Below are 18447 nucleotides of genomic sequence, written 5' to 3' on the forward strand. Positions count from 1 at the left end.
AACTATTAGCGAACGCAGACCGAAAAGTGAACGGTGAACGATATGTGAACCCTTTGTGAAGGCAGGGTGAACGATTTATTCGGGGTGCATCCGGGGTTATCCTTACATTGTATTTCGTCGGTAAGCAGGACAACATAGCTAATAAAATACATTTACAGTGCTGCTATCGTGAAAGTTGACAAAACAATCCTATCCTATCCAATATCCTGCAAATAATATATATCATATTCTATCTTATATCATACCATCTATGTTTAGAAATAACAGTTAAATACATGTACAACCATATTTAAGACAAAAATAATTTTATCAACGAATAATCGAGTAATGTAATAATGAAAATGTCTAATTAATACATAAAACCGAAAATCTTTACAACGATGTAACTTAAATACCTGTGCATCGGAAATATTAAATCGTATACTTTGTACACTTCTTTTTAACCATAAACTGTGGATCTGCTCCTTTTACTAAATTACAGTGTGAAGCGAAGTTAAAGGCGATCACACTCCAGTGTTGTATGGCACCCCCTTCCCAAGTTGCCCCCCCCCCAAAAAAAAAACTGCTTTGAAGTATCATTACCCCCCCCAAAAAAAAAAAAAAAACTGCTTTAAAGTTTCATTATTCCCAGTGGAAAAAGCTAATATATGTGTATACAATCGACCTTCCCCATTAGTAAAGTTTCTCTTCACATTCTTGGTTCAGAGTTTAGAAAATATTTACAAAAGGATAGTCGACTAGGAGATTAAAATCAGCGTGTTGTTGTCACGAATCAGTATCTATTGTTATATTTTGACGGATTAGTATCCTGTAGGGAACCTTTTAAACGTGTTTTTAGTTTTAGGCCCGTAGAGTACCTCTCTGGACAGGGTCTCAGCTACTTTACTGGTCAGTTCCTTTTCTATTGTTTAATTATCTTATTTAAACTGCCGCATTGCAGACCTGACAGACAATGGCCACGATTTCTTCCTGACAGGTATGAGCAACTAATGTTTGAGTAACTCTTTCTCGTACTAGGGATCCATATCCAGTTCCTGAGAGTCCATCGCCATGTTAATACCTGTCTGCCACTGTCTCACGCCATGCCAATTCTACTCATCTGGTCCGTTTCCTCACAAAATGGTTTCTTCTACGGTTCTACATGTCCGTGATGGAGACTTTTGGCAACATAGAGCTTCAAATTTTATTGTTCATGATGTGTATATATTGTGAAAAATTGTTTGATTTTTTTTCTTTCATAAAACTTGTAAACCCCAAGATTGCATAAACCTGCATCGGTATGTACACTTGGTGTGTGTTTGTTTCTAGACAATGTGTTAATTCGGTTCATATGGAGAACGAAGAACTTGAAAGGTAAAAAGAAAGATGTGACGTGCAATACTGGATTTATAAATTGGGAATGTATTTAGAACAAGACACGAGTAGGTCTTCCGTTCAATTTTTAAACGATACGATAAAATATCAATGAAATTTCAGAATTTCCCTTCAACCATTCCCTTTCAGATAATGTATACGATTGTCAATATCCATTTAAATGCTTAACAAAGTGTTTTGCTTTTTCACATACAGCACAATAATGATTTAAGATTAAAGTCCTCTAATATCCCTAATGCAATAAAAAATCCTGATCGTTTTAAAGGTATGTGTAGTAGACTTTATCAGTAACTTGGCTTTTAATTTAAGGGGCCAGCCCTTTTTCCTTGAGTTTATTCGAAAGGTCTCACGAATAATGTAACATTTTTCTTCTTACACTTATCTAAAATTGTTGTTCATTTTTAAGATACAAATGATTGAATATTTTAGGGGCCAGCCCTCTAGATCCTTAATGGGCACATACATTGGTGTTTTGAGTAATGGGATCAATAAGAATCATCAATACAGAAATCTTCTCTTCTACAATGCTTAACAAAATATGTCTCCTTCTCTAGATATATTGTGTCAACGTTTTAGTACTTTAACCCTTCAAAATCCCCAATTACGTAATAAATGTGCGTGGCAATGATTTTACCAGATAAATACTTTGAAGATCAACAACTTTGCTTCTTTAATGCATTACAAAATCTTTATCGTTTTAAAGTTATTTGTAAAAGAGTTTACGAGTGTCTTGGTCCCTAATCAAAGGGACAAGCCCCTATTTCATGATTTTGTTTGAAAGAACTTTTGATTCTCTACCACTTTTATTATATATGTCTTAACAAAATATCAACTCATTAAAAGATACAGATCAAAACGTATGAAATAAGCCAAGTCGGGCTCAAAGAAATGGCACCATAAAACTACATTTTGCACACTTTCAAACTATGGTCTACCTATCCTAAAATTTTCATATTCATATCTTTAATAGTCTCTGAGTTTATTTCTGCACAAAATTGGTCGTAAAAACTTACAAAACCGGCCGTTAATCGGAACTGAAGTAACGATTTCAAAATTTCAAAAAACTTCTAGAATTATGACCTCTGGCAATCATCTGTGTAAAAATGGTCGAAATCGGCCGAAAAGTTTTCGAGATATTGCGTGCACAAAATTTGTGGAAAAAATAATAACTAGATACTAACTCTTTACAAGTAACGAGTAGGTCTTCCGTTCAATTTTTTAAACAATACGATTAAAATATCAATGAAATTTCAGAATTTCCCCTCAACCCCTTCCTTTCAGATAATATATACGATTGTCAATATCCTTAAAAATGCTCAACAAAGTGTTTTGCTTTTTAAGATACAGAACATTAAAGATTTATGATTTTAGTCACTTAAAATCCCTAATTACGTCATCAATGGGTGTGCCAATGAGTTTTACAAACAAATATTGTTACGATCAACAACTTTGCTTCTATAATGCATTACAAAATCTTGAACGTTTTTAAGGTATGTGCAAAAGACTTTACGAGTCTCTTGGCCCCAAATGTAAGGGACCAGCCCCTTTTTCTTAAGTTTATTCAAAGGGTCTTACGAAAACTAACATTTTTTCTTCTTACACTTATCTAAAATTGTTGTTCATTTTTTAGATACAAATGATTGAATATTTTAGGGGCCAGCTCTCTAGATCCTTAATGGGCACATACATTGGTGTTTTGAGTTATGGGATCAATTAGAATCATCAATACAGAAATCTTCTCTTCTACAATGCTCAACAAAATATGTCTACTTCTCTAGATATATTGCGTCAAAGTTTAAGTACTTTGGCCCCTCAAAATCCCTAATTACGTACTAAATGGGCATGACGATGATTTTTTTCTGATTGAAATTGATACGATCAACAACTTTGCTTCTATAATACATTACAAAATCGTTTTAAAGTTATTTGTTATAGATTTTACGCGTGTATTGGCCCCTGAAAAAAGGACCAGCCCCTTTTTCTTGATTTGTTGTAAAGAACTTTTAATGTTTTACCACTTTTGTAATATATGTCTTAACAAAATATCAACTGAAAAAAAAATAAAGATCATAACGTATGAAAATTTTGATTCAGAAGACGTATCAAATTTTCGAGCCTAGGCGACCTCAAAGAAATGACGCCACTGGCGTAAAAACCGCTTTGTGCACAACTACAAACTATTGTCTACCTATCCTGAAAATTTCATTATTATATCTCTGATAGGTTTTGAGTTTATTTCTGCACAAAATTGGTCGTAAAATTTTACAAAATCGGCCGTAAATCGGAACCGGAAGTGACGATTTCAAAAAACTTCTAGAATTATGACCACTGCCATTCATCTGTGAAAAAAATGGTGGAACTCGGCCGAATAGTTTTTAAGAAATCGCGTGCACAAAATTCGTGGAAAAAAATTATAATAAGAAACAGTACGAAAACAATAAGGTCTTCCGTTCTTACAGTGTTTAAAACATAGATATTATGACTATATATCGCAAGAATATGAAATCAAAAGTATAATTATATTTACACCCACTACGCACGATTCCCTATATTTCTAAAAGGAAATTGATTGTAGTTCAAGGTTCTATAGAAACTGACTGAAATCTACAGGATCGAGTTTTAACCAGGTTATCGAAACCTTCAGCAACCTAAGAAAAACTAAGGACTTTACAAAAAAATCATGACGATGTCAGATTCAAATCCCCTTATAAGACAACTTGTCTATTATTTTATCTAACAAGCTGGTGTTCATTAACAATAATTAACTTTTAATTACTTTTAATTCTATTCTACGATCAATTCATAATTTTGTTAAAAAAAAGATAAAATTTGAGCAATGAAATACTTTCTTTGATGAAAAAAAATTGCATTTTAATGTTTTATTAATGAAATGTAAAATATTGTTTGAAAATGCAAAAAAGTACACCATGAAATTTGTGTTTTCTGTTTGGGTATCAGTAGTAGTATAGGTGTTTATGTACCCGAAAACTTCTTGATTGTGAATTGCATCATTAAACACATATGCATGCTCACTTTACATAGTAAATTGTGAAACTGACATGCATACAGTGTAACTAGGAGACATGTACTATCTTTTATTTTCCAGTGTAGTAAACAAGTCGATGAAATATCGTATTACATATTGAAGGAAAAAAATAGCAATAAATATGTTTACAAAGTTGAATTGAAAAAAATTCAATATTATATATAAGATAAAGATAAAATTCAAAGTATCTTTGACGGAATGAAACGTGTGTGAGAATGTTTTGTAATTTTCTGATTCCAACTCGCTAACACTGTACTTGTGTGAGTTTATCGCCTTTCTAACTACTTGATTTGTGTAGACGACACACTTTCCTCATTTAAAGTTGGATTGACAGACGATGTTTCCTGTCTATTCGACATCATTGCATCCAATATGAAGAGTAATGAGTTGATAAGGAAGAATCCGCCTGCAGCACATTCCAGGTAAAACCCCGCTCGAAGAACATGTTCGTCGTATGGAAGATGCCGATCGATGTTCAGATCTTTTGGAGCTTCATGTTTAGTATAGTAATGCATGTACAAAATGGCTCCCATAAGACATTCGAACGCTGTGAAAAAAAAATGATCCAAATATGATTTTTTGTTAAAAAAAAGAACTTAACAAGGGCACCGCATAGCGGGACATGAAGCATTGTGTGTGTGGGCATGGTCACGCTTTCGGTCAATTTCTCTTTCCAGTTATTATTACTTACAATGGTTTAAGAATGTATTTCTAATAATCAATCAAATTTGAGAGCAAGTCGTAAAGTTATACATGTAAGCAAGATACGGGACTCTTTGTCATGTAATCAAGGCTTGTGGTGCCCTGTTTTTGTTAACATAGGTTTAATATACCAGTTAATATACCAGTAAAAATCTTTTTCAAGCTAATTTGTCCATCTTATTATTCATTTTAAGCGTAAATAAACAGTTCCAAAAGTTTAGCATATTTATTTTAGGTCTAAAACTGGAATAGTTTTCACTTTAACATTTAAAATGTAAACAAAAAACTTTGTTTACATAACAAAGAATTGTAACCTCTAACACTCGCATATTACTCAACGAATGACACTTAAAAATTGATTGCATATTAAAAATGTCTTACTAAAGCACTGTAAACAAAGAATTCGGAAAAATATCTTTTGACCAAATTCGTGACCATGCCGCTTTAAATTAGAGGTAGCCCATCCATAACTATTATATTTATTGTCTAAGTGATTGCAAGTTCCATTACGAGAAGTGTATTATTGAATTGAAAGGGTTTTTCAAATAATAAAACATGATTTACCCTTTATATATTTTTTAAAATTTTTTAATAGTAACTGAATTATCAAATCTTGAAGTTTGCAATGAACTCTTATGGTGAGAAGTGCTCTTTTTAATACATCTTTTTAGTACACAGTTTTTTCTCTTGGTCGTAAGGCGAGACATGTTTCTTCTTTTTGTATAATAGACAGACAATTTTTCTTGTTCATTGACTACATACAATCTCTAGCTACAGGTCTGTAGCCGCCGGTCTGAAAAAAAATTGGAATAACAACCCGGTAGCTACGGTTCCATTTGTTTTAATAAGTTCCAATTTACGACTCACAAAAGACATAACTGTTTTACAGATATTCAAGGAACTAACAGATTCTCTGATAAGGTTCCTTTATTTAATATATTACATCAAATGTATTTTACAATTAGCATCAACTTTTTTTTTGCGGGTTGTTGTCAAGATATTCAAATGCTAACCACTGGCTATTGGCTTTACTAAATTGGAAGACGCGTCGCTTCGTTTGGCATATACCGTATCCACAATGTAGAGTAAAGACGTCACAAAGAATAGGCCACCAGCACCACATTCAATGTAAAAACCAGCTCGGAGCCCATGTTCTTCATATGGGAGGTGATAATTGACATCTGAAACTTTTGGAGCTTGCTGTTTTGTAAAATTATACTTATATAGGATGGCTCCCATTAAACTCTCAAATGCTGAAAACGGATGTAGAGATTAAACACTCGTGTAAACATTACAAAATTCCAAAACAGGTAAAACAATGAATACTATGTACTTAAATAAAGAATTTTAACCAAATACCCTCTGGTGGTCTGTAAAAACTTTGTCAAAGATTGTGTTTATAGTTTTTAACTTTCCTCTCTAACTAAGGATACAAAGTTCATATTGTAACGTGTCTGCCTAAACACGCTAATATCTATTACGGGTCCCCTCAGATACCTTGCTGAGGTGTTTGATTTTTATGATAATAGTTTAAGATATATAATAATTTTCCTTGTCGCTTCCCTAACGTTTATTGATTCAAAATTCAATTAAATATAAATATTTGAATGTATGGGCCCTAGCCGCACTCTATGCGTCGCTCCGACACACCCCGTCGCTTCTATCAGTCACTTCAAGCGACCCGTCGCTTATATCGGTCGCTTCAAACAACCCGTCGCTTCTGTCGGTCACTTCAAAGCAACCCCACGAAGCACCCTCGTAACTGATAACAAATGTCAACTCGCTGAATCTAAGCAACGCTCACGAAGACAAGTTGCTTCTATACGCCAGTATTATTGTTCTGCAAATCGCTGAGCAATATTGACTTACGAACAATAAGCTTACCTTGAAGTATTCACTTCAGCGTCTACACTGCGACTGACTGCTGACTCACGGCATCTCGTATTTATACCCTTTGATCACGTGATCTGAGATACTCGGAACAATCAAAGAATCGGGTGTTTGCGACTTCAGAGTGTCTCTCGGTACTCATCACCAATTTTCATTTACCATTTATGTTACATTACCCACGCCTCCTTCTCAAGCGTCCTCGCTTGAATCCAGGAATAAAAACAAACAAGCAGTGTGTACAATTTTTCTTATTTACAATGATCGTAGATTATTTTTAACAATATTTTTAAACAAAAAGTTTTCCACAACAAGAAATGGTTATCTACCATTTTCGTACAACAAACAGAGTGTCTCTACACCATGTTCAGGCTCTTTTTCTTCTCAATCACCTTTACTTTCACTCCATTCTCCCACTTGGTTGTTACTTTCTTCGTGGAGTGTACATACAAAATTGGTTCTGTTTGCACGGCTACATCCCTTGTAGATGGCTCCAGATTGCTACTTTCGTTACGAACTTTTTGATCTCGATTGGTTTCTTCGGATCTGCGACCAGTGAACAAGACAGGTTGAGTTTTCTTCCTCACTATTCTTCCGATTTCTAGATCATTGTCTTCATCTTTTGCCATTGACTCTTCCTCTTCATCTGTCCCACTACACGATCCCAATAGAACTTCTTCTAGGTTGCCAGGGTCTTGCGTTTCCCATTCACTCGGGCTGTCATCCTCTTCTAAACCTGGTGTAGTGAGTGTGGATTCGATCCTTTCTGGGGCTTTCTCTAAAGACTGAGAGGGACTTAACTTCTGCTTTTTCGCTGGTGGCGTTACTGTAGCTGGTTGAGCGTGTCTCTTCATGTGTTTCAGAAGATAGCTGTTCTTCTTAAAGCGAACTCCACACGTCAGACATTTGTGTTTTTGGCCTGAGCATAAGATAACATGATCTTGCCAAGGCTCGTTTACTGGCTTGTCACAGAAAGGACATCCTTTCTGTTGCTTCGCTTTAGTTAACTTGGTATTAGCCATGGGTTTGGTTCTGAAAGGATACAAAAATTAATTTAATATATTTACTAGTCCGAGACATGAATACTCTTAACTCACAGGCATATAAAACAACAATTCAAAATTAATCAAAACCTAACACATAGTCTGACAAATAAGCAGGAGCGCGTCTGTTTCTAACAGATCTTTGCGGTAACTCTTGTTCAGCTTCAATATTAATTAAACCCAACTTGTTATCATTTTCATCATCTATCTGATCACCAGATTCTCTTTCATCGAAATTTGACTCTAACTTAGGGACCTCCTCTTCATTAGTCAAAATCTGAGACTTAACCAACCTCATTCTATCAACATGTATCACTTGAGGAGAACCTTTGCTTCCACACGAAACTTTGTACGTGCATTCCGAGCACTTTTCGAGGACCGAAAACGGGCCCTGCCAAAAGCTTGTTAGTTTCGGCGATGTACCTAATTTTCTTCGCGGAAAATAAACGTAAACTTTATCTCCGGGGGAAAATATCTGCCACTTTAACTTTCTGTCGTGGTAACGCTTCTGTCGCAACATTTCTGCTTTTGTGTTTTCTCGTACGATGCGATGAGCTTGCTCCAGTCTCTCTTGGAGCAACCACGCCCATCGATTTTGTGGAATAGGTTTTCGTTGCACTTCCATTTCGTATACGAGATCTAACGGGGTAGTTGCTTCTCTACCGAGCATAAGATAATTTGGACTAAACCCAGTAGTATCATGTTCCGCCGATCTGTACGCCATCATGAGGTATGGTAGCTGCTTGTCCCAATCGGTGTGATTTTGGTTTACACATGAACTTAGCATGGCCTCCAGAGTTCTGTTAAACCGTTCCACCATACCATCGGATTGTGGATGGTAAGGTGTAGTATGAGTTTTCTCTACTTGCAAAAGGTTGCATACCTCCTTAAACAGTTCACTCTCATACTGACGCCCTTGGTCCGAATGGTACTCCCAATCTTACTATAACCTCCTCCACTATTATCTGGGCCACTGTTTTAGCCTCCATGTTCGGCATCGCGAAGCATTCGGTCCAACGAGTAAAATAATCGGAGACCACGAGAATATACTTATTCCCTGAATCTGTCACGGGCAATTCACCCATTATGTCCGTTGCTAACCTATCCATTGGAAACCCACTCTGCACAATCTGCATCGGCGCTCTCTGTCCAGCGAACGAAGGTTTTCTTTTCCCACAAACCTCGCAACCGTTCACGTATTTTCGAACATCCTTGTTCAGGCCGGGCCAATAAAACTTACTTCGTATCCTAGCTATCGTTTTATTTATCCCCAAGTGACCCGCTGTTCTTTTGTCATGACAATCCAGCAAGATGCGCCTCCTTTCCGACATAGGTACAACTACTTGTAAATTCTCTAATCCTGTGTCCGTGTCTTTTACTCGTCTGCAAACCAAATTGTTCTCTATAGTAAGTATATCTAACTGTGACCATAGTGAGCGTAAAAATACGCTTTGACTAGAGATCTCGCGAAACTTTGGCTTCTTTTCCTTGCCCATCCATTCTTTGACTAATTTAAGCTCTTTGTCATTATTATACCCCCGCTCCGAAGGAGAGGGGGTATACTGTTTTACCCTTGTGTGTCTGTCTGTCTGTCCGTCTGTCTGTCTGTCTGTCTGTCCGTCCGTAACAAAAATTTCTGTTGCATTTATCTCGGCAACTATTTATCGCAGATGCTTGAAATTTTAACACAGTGTTTGTTAAGGCATGCCATATCGTGAGATATATTTTTGTACCAATCGGACATCAACTTCCTGTTAAATGACGACTTTGCTTATTTTTTAACCAAAATTTCCAAACAAATTTTCGTCAAAGATTTCTCAGCAACTATTTATCGCAGATGCTTGAAATTTTGACACAATATTTGTATAGGCATGCCATATCGTGGGATATATTTTTGTACCAATCAGACGTCAACTTCCTGTTAAATGACAACTTTGTTTATTTTTAGCAAAAATTTTCAAACAAATTTCCGTCAAAGAATTCTCAGCAACTGTTAATCGCAGATGCTTGAAATTTTTACACAGTATTTGTATAGGCATGCTATATCGTGGGATGTATTTTTGTACCAATCAGACGTCAACTTCCTGTTAAATGACGACTTTGTTTATTTTTAGCAAAAATTTTCAAACAAATTTTCGTCAAAGAATTCTCAGCAACTGTTAATCGCAGATGCTTGAAATTTTTACACAATATTTGTATAGGCATGCCATATCGTGGGATATATGTCTGTACCAATCGGGTGTCAACTTCCTGTTAAATGACGACTTTGTTTATTTTTAGCCAAAATTTTCAAACAAATTTTTGTCAAAGATTTCTCAGCAGCTATTTATCGCAGATGCTTGAAATTTTAACACACTATTTGTTTCGGCATGCCATATTGTGGGATATATTTTTGTATCAATCGGAAGTCAACTTCCTGTTAAATAATGACTTTGTTTATTTTTTGCCAAAATTTTTAAACAAATTTTCGTCAAAGATTTCTCAGCAGCTATTTATCGGAGATGCTTGAAATTTTTACACAGTGTTTGTTAAGGCATGCCATATCGTGGGATGTATTTTTGTACCAATCAGACGTCAACTTCCTGTTAAATGACGACTTTGTTTATTTTTTGCCAAAATTTTGAAACAAATTTCCGTCAAAGAATTCTCAGCAACTATTTATCGCAGATGCTTGAAATTTTAAAACACTATTTGCTTAGGCATGCCATATTGTGGGATATATTTCTGTACCAATCGGATGCCAGCTTTCTGTTAAATGTCGACTTTGCTTATTTTGCATATTCACATCAGAGCGGGGGTATCACTAGTGAGCATTGGCTCACAGATATCTTGTCTTGTATTGTCTTTATATAAGGTCCGTCAAAAGCTAAATCTTTACCATCTGCTTTTGCCCTTCGAACATGCGGCTCTTTGTCATCATCAATATCATAGCCGCATTGCCTACAGGGTAGACGACTTAAGGCGTCTGCGTTCAGATGTTGCTTTCCTGGTCTGTGTTGTATTTCCATATCGAAGGTAGACAACACTTCAAGCCACCGAGCTAATTGACCCTCGGGATTCTTGAAAGAAGTTAACCATCTTAATGAGCTATGATCTGTCCGCAGAATGAATTTCCTCCCATAGAGGTAATGCTTAAAATACTTTGTGAAGTACACTACAGCCAGAAGTTCTTTCCTTGTCACACAATATTGCCTTTCCGACTTTGATAGAACTTTGCTAGCATAAGCAATTACCCTCTCTTTACCTTCATGAACCTGTGATAACACAGCCCCCATTGCAAAATTACTTGCGTCGGTGTCCAATATAAACGACTTGTTGAAGTCGGGATGCGCAAGTACTGGGGCGCTTATCAGGGCGGTTTTCAATTGATCGAAGGCAGTTTGACAATCTGTACTCCATGTAAAAGAATCAATGTTGTTCTTCTCTGTCAATTTGTGTAAGGGTTTTGCAATACCGGCAAAGTTTTTAACAAACTTCCTGTAATAGCCGCATATGCCCAAAAATGAGCGAAGTTCGCTGACATTGGCTGGTGCTTTCATTGTTTTGATTACCTCTATTTTCTTGCTGTCTGTAGTTATTCCTTTGTCGGATATGACATGCCCAAGATATTCTACAGACCTACAGAACAAGGAACACTTCTTCGCTTTCAATTTTAGTCCAGCGCCAGCCAAACGACCAAACACTTTTGAAAGATTCTCTACCATTTCTTCTAATGTTTTGCTGATGACAATAATATCATCTAAGTAAATCAAACAAATTTCCCAGTTCAACCCGGCAAGTACGGTTTCCATAAGCCTCTCGAATGTAGCTCCAGCATTGCACAGACCAAACGGCATTACCCGAAATTGAAATAGACCTTTTCTTGTCGCGAATGCTGTTTTCGGCTTATCCTCAGGTTCCATTTCTACTTGCCAGTAGCCCATGCACAAATCGAGCGTTGAAAACCACGACGCACCGCTCAGTCTATCGAGCATGTCATCAATGCGCGGCAAAGGGTACGCATCTTTTAACGTTGCCGAATTTAAACGCCGATAATCTACACAGAAGCGTGTAGAACCATCTTTCTTCTTGACAAGAACAACCCCAGAGGCCCAGGGACTCGAAGACGGCTCTATGACATTTCGCCGTAGCATATCCATCTTCCCAAGTCAAGGGTTTCTGATCCGTACCTCTCCTCACAAACCCTTGACAGATTTAGCGATAAAAACTGTGGCTAATTTTCATTGGTTCCAAGGGTAAAGCTTGGATCCAATGAAAAGATATCTCTCATAATCAAATACGTCATGCAAAAACAGTAATGGCTGCCTCCGTAAGTGGAGGCATGTGCCGACTGTGTTGGGGTCCGGTACCATTAAAATACCGGCGATTAATCTTTTCATCATCATTTAAGGTTTTAAAACAACTGACAGAAGTTCTGAATTACAGCCCGAGTCAAAATGACGGACATTCCCATTATTTGTGTTATGTATGTTTCAACAAATTGAACAAATTAGAGAAAATTGACTTTGACGTTGAAAATAAGTTAAACGCATTAGCTGTGGAAAAAGCTTCCATATTACAAGAATTACGGAACAAAAATACTGTAAATAAACTATCGTCGAGGGCAATAGAGACGTCCGTATCAACGAAGGCTTCAGTTGGAATTTCCTCGCGTGTGGTTACATGTCCCGTCACCCCTACAAAATGTATTAACCGCACCAAAAGGACAATTCTCCACACTCCAACCCCACGCAAATCCAAGGTGCATATTCTTGGAACACCCAGGAAAACAGTGTTGCAGATGGAAACTTCAGCTTCCTCCAGAAAGCGGCCTCAACAATTGCTGTTCTCCCCAATGAAAGCCAAGGTACTCATGAATGGTTCATATATATCAGCTTTTAGTAGTTATAGTTAAAGAATCACAAGTTTAGATTATATCAAACAATATACATGTATTATAATTATTATATTGAAATTAACTTATAGATATCATACAGAGGACAAAATGACAGAAAAGTTCGGACAAAAATAATAAGAGAGAAAGGACTGTATAGTGTGATGGTGGGAATTGTCAGAGGCAATAAACCAGAGGTCATTCTTAATAAACTGGTGAAAGTTAAAAACTTTAAAGAGAAGGCAGTGAAAGTTCTTTCAAAGTGTGTGAAAGAAGAATGTAAACTTCTTTGTGGTAAAAATGATCCTTCAATTTTGAGGGGCAATACCTCTGAGGACATAATTTCAATTGATTTTCTAAAAATTGCAAATGAACTGAAAGAGAAAGCTCCAGCCTTCTCCCAGATACTGGAGGATACTATGAACACTACCAAGCCTGTAGCTTTGGTATCTTCAGCAGCAGTTATTTTGCACCACAGAAACCAAAATATGTCACTTATTCACCATGCTGTAGGTCAGTTATTAGACCATGGTGGAGCCACTGATGAAGTATGTGCATTTATTCAATTATTCTCACTAGTATCACCTTCATTCTAAGGTTAAGGAATTAAAAATTCAATCCCTAAACAAACTCATTTTTTACAATAATCATTTCCAGTTTTACTTTTTTCATCTAAAATTAATGCAATCTTTGAAAAAAATACTCAAAATATTCAGGACACAAGGATTATATTTAGGATATTCATTACTCACTGTAATCATCATTTAAACAGCTAATTTACTCGAAGTAATTTATTTGTTTGTTTATTGTTGATTGTATCACCCTACCTCGTAGGTTTTATATTTTGAAACATATTAGATTTGGACAGTATGATAACAATTTAATGTTCAGACTGATGTAAATTCATTATGATTTTAAACATTTCACTTGCCATTGTTTTCCTTATCAAATTACAATTAAGATTTAGATTTGTGTTAATGTGTGATTGCACATAAGTATGTATTACATGATCTACATTTCATTTCATATTAGACAATAGATTTGCTTAGATGCCTTGGATTTTCTGTGGGCTGTTCAGCTACTCACAAGAAGCATGTTTCACTGATTGACATTCAGAAGAAGAAGATAGAGAACACAATTCTATGTCAGGTGCATCAATCAAGTCTTCAGTTCAACAAGAAGAAAACCAAAGAAATGGTATCTGCACTCCATGAACAAGATGTGACTGATAGTTCCAGTTATTTCACAGACTCCAGTCAGCAAGGTATATGTTCTAGAGTGACAATGCACTCATACTTTGACATGAACTTTTCAACTGCCTACGTCAGTGACACAGCCACTGCTAAGTCAAATATGTCATGCTACACAACAGATTCATGCAACTATACATGTACATCTACCGTCCCACAAGCTTGCCATCTTCTGCCACTTAATATATTCACTAAAGTTGGGTTGGTACAATGTCCTGCTGTGTCCATGTGCTCAAGCTTTGAGGTAGATCCAAGTAGTTGTGTTGCCCAGTCAAATGACAAGTCCACAAAATGTTATGGGGAGAAGTACATTTCTCGAATTGAAAGTCAGTTAAAAGAATCTGAAATTCAGCCCCCGTTCGATATAATTGGTGACAATTTGGACATTCTTAAATCGACTTCTTCTATGACAAAAGAAAATCAAAGGAAAAGTTTTCACTGGTTTATCTTAGTTGGTTTACAACGAAGAGTGCTAGATTCAACTATGCTGGATGATAAACCCAAGCATGACATTTTATCACTACCAAACCATTCATTTTTACCCAATGCCCAAGACATCAATATTTTGGAAAGAAACATGAACCATCATATACTGAAGGTTATCACAAGACATGTTAAATGCTTAAAGTCTTTTGCTCATTGTGTTCCAAAACACATCGATCATCCTTTCATGGAGGAAACCTCAAAAAAGTCAACTCATTTCATACTTGATTTGCTTGACAAAAATGAAAATTTGCATGATGACATAATTAGCATATTGGAGCACATTCATCAGAAGTATATAGCACATACTCTTGGGGAAAAAGCAGAAGTTTTAGAAAGGAAAGTATTTGGTGGTGATGTGCTTACTAATGAGCGAGCATACACAGCACAACTCGCAATGCAGAACTGTGAAACAGATTATTACAAACTGGGAGGACTTATTCACAGACCAGAGGGCCTTCACAGAATGATGAACTTTTTGCTGGTATTCCCCTTGGTTGATATTCTGTTCCTGTTCTAAGAATTGGTTCAGTTCCTGTTTTGGAGTTGTTGGTTATTTGGATGGTTTCTGCTTGTGTTTGTTACTCTTGTAAGTGTTCCATTATCATTATTTTATTACAAGTTAGATGAATTACTGTAGAATTATTATTATTTGTGATTTCAAGATTTTTGGATACTCACCTGTGAATTTACATCCTTGATAAATGAATTTATTATTCATTTTTAAACAAGATAGTAAAAATTCTATGAGCCTCAAGTTTAATATAAAAAATACAATGAATTAAAAAAAAAATAACCCCCACACATATAAGTGATTCCACAGTCAAAATGCATAGGTATCGAAAATGGATGCTGGTAGTTTAGCCACCACTTTTTTTATTAAACACTTTACTTTAATCCATTATATACAATTTCCCAAGTGTTATGCAATGCCTTAGTATGATGCTTCAGGTTTGTTTGCATGAAATTTGAAATTTAACTAACATTGCATATTGTTCACAAATTAAAGCCTACTAACAGTTGAAGTGAAAGAATTTGTAATGTTTGAATTGTCAAATTTACTTCAAAAGAATCAACTATTTTTTTTTCTATGGCACATCAATCATAAAAAGTAAAAATCTGATGAATTATGTTTTCTAAAAAGGCATACTTTGTTAATATATATATTTCATATCAGTAGTCAGTACATGTATATCGGGGATATTATTTAATATTTTTGCAATTCATTTTATTAATCTGATACATGTATCAATAATTGCTCTTGTATTTTCTTGACTAGTTTATATACCAGGAGTTCTACAAACCATCCTCTGCATTTGAACAAGGAACACTCTATCAACTTCGAAATGTCATTCACAGAGTGGATGTTACTGGAAAAGATAAAGTTGTTGAAGCATACAGGTATGTCTATTAATTGGTTTAATTTTCCTAACTTAAGGAGATAAACACAGATATTTTATTGTCAGTCTGTTTTGGTTTTGTTTGTTTTTTGTGTGTTTATTTTTGGGGGTTTTTTTTGGGGGGGGGGGTGTGTACTGAAAATTGTACATGTAGTTATACATCCATATAATCCATAAAATTTTCATAGAGCTCATTATGCTTTTGTGGAGGATGCTTTGGATGCATTTATACTTGGGGCCACAATGGATGTTATGGGACTGAATGACCTAAATGGATCTCCTCAACAGTGGAACCCCAACATTTTATCAATGTATTCAAATGAGGAGCAGCTATCATGGCTTAGAAATCTGGCTGAGGCAGTGATCAACAAACATATCAACTTGCAAGGTTAACATTACATGTAACCCCATTGAAACATGTACAAAGTTCATACCGTGATTCTCTTTCTCATAATGAATATGACATTCTATTAATTAAGCAAGGAAAATCAATACAGTATATGACTAATATATGCTTTTTGTTTTGAATACAACACATAATTCACCTGCTGATTATTCATAGTTTACATTTAAGTCATTTTTTTAAGCCGATTTTCTTCCTTTTCCACCTATGCAGTTTATAGCAAAATCATAACCATCTAACCATAAAAATCAATCAAGGTTAATTCCATGAACATTATTCATTGAGGAGACACATAGGGATAAGTTTTATAAAACAATACTAATTATTATTTATCTTTGAGGAGACACATAGGTATAAGTTTTATAGAATAATAGTAATTATTATACTTTCATGTTAAATACTAAAATCTGATTGGTTTAGACGCAGTTGACAATTCATTCTAATACCCTCGGCGTTAGCAACACACTTGGCAACAAGCCGATAGAACGAATTGTTACATGCGCGTATATTATGCGCGTACGGTTCGCCGTAGAACTCACGTCTTTTCTATATAAAAGCAGTAAAATTTGCTATAAAATAAAGACATTCAGTATAATAAAATAAATAGTGCCTGCTTGGGAGGGTACCAGTTGAAATTGATATTCAATGGTTTTCGAGGGGTGTCAATTTCAACTGGTACCCTCCCAAGCAGGCACTATTTATATATTATTATGTTCGGTTAACATTTATTTTGTTCTAATGAAACTTTCAAATTTCTAAACTCCCAGGATCAACTCATCTCCAAGATTTGGTTGAAGAAGCTGCCAGGCTAGACGCACAAAATGCCAGGCTACATAGCATGTTTGATGCCGTCACCAGTCAGTATATGTGCACGTGTCAGAAAAACTACAAGACAATTGGACACTTTAAACGCCATCTAGAGAGAGAACACAATTGGCATTTCCTTACTGCTGCACGAGAAGAACCCAAAAAGGTTGCAGTATGGCGGTCGTCGTTCATGAAAGCTGCTCTTATCTTAAGAGATACATCTGATGCTTATAAAATGGGCGACGGAAACCGGATATTTTTGAATGCAAAATTTGAAATGCTGTGTGCAAATGTTGCCGGACATACCAAGTATCAGCTTTGGCTGTGGAGAATGATGGCCTATGAACAGGCCATCTTAACACCTAAGCAAGCCTTTGAATACAAATGGAATACAACAGCAAATCTTAACGGAACTATTGATGGAAACATTCCAAATGACAACTTAGTGGAAATTTGTGTTCAGCTAGTAAAGAAGAAAATAAAAGAGCAGGGTTCAAACTTTACCTTTAATAGTGCCCAGACTACAGCATTAGCATGTCAAATCCAAGATGAGCTGAGAGAGAATATTAGGTATCAGGTGTCAATGAAACCCTCTGGTAAATCAAGGACAAAGACTGATAAATCTTCTGACATAAATTTGATGCTGATGGAGTTGATGGCAGGTGACATCTTTGAAAACATTCAAGGGCGCCAATTTGAAAATTTCAAAAACATAAAAGATGTTTTTGAAAAGGTAAACCTTCATAAACTGCACATTTGGATAAGTAAGCAAAAGGAGAGAGCATCGTTTGAAATGATGTAAAAGTTTATACATTGTGAATGTGTGTTATCAATTAATATGAACTGAGAATTCATTTTAACGAGTCAACATAAAGGGCAATAATAGCTAGATTCTGACTTGTTATAATTTTTTATGTATTTTTAAGCTGAATTTTTAGTAATTTTGGAATCAATTTAACTTTAAAAAAACCCAACTTATTCCATTTTGAAAAAATGAGGTTCTCACGGGTTCTTAAAGTGAGTCATATAATCACTAGAATAACTTCTAGAGAAAATAATTCAGAACTATTCAGGTTCTAAATTTACACCATGCTAAAAATTCTGCTTGCATGATGTAGGCTATTTAAGTGTGATTGAAAATATACATAAAATAAAATTTTATCTGTGAAATTTACTTAT

The 18447-nt window shown here is 35.6% G+C and overlaps 1 protein-coding gene across 1 annotated transcript; it reads left to right on the forward strand.

The window, feature by feature from the left end:
• The first annotated feature begins 12189 nt into the window (after window positions 1–12189).
• On the forward strand, window positions 12190–18070 carry LOC105329353 (uncharacterized). Its single transcript, XM_066085779.1, has 6 exons — window positions 12190–12898; window positions 13018–13473; window positions 13958–15142; window positions 15938–16059; window positions 16247–16446; window positions 17229–18070. The coding sequence occupies exons 1-6, from the start codon at window positions 12833–12835 to the stop codon at window positions 18068–18070; spliced, it is 2871 nt and encodes a 956-aa protein (XP_065941851.1). The 5' UTR covers window positions 12190–12832.
• The last annotated feature ends 377 nt before the right edge of the window (window positions 18071–18447 follow it).

The sequence above is a fragment of the Magallana gigas genome, chromosome 5, assembly GCF_963853765.1.
Source record: "Magallana gigas chromosome 5, xbMagGiga1.1, whole genome shotgun sequence".
NCBI classification, from domain to species: domain Eukaryota; kingdom Metazoa; phylum Mollusca; class Bivalvia; order Ostreida; family Ostreidae; genus Magallana; species Magallana gigas.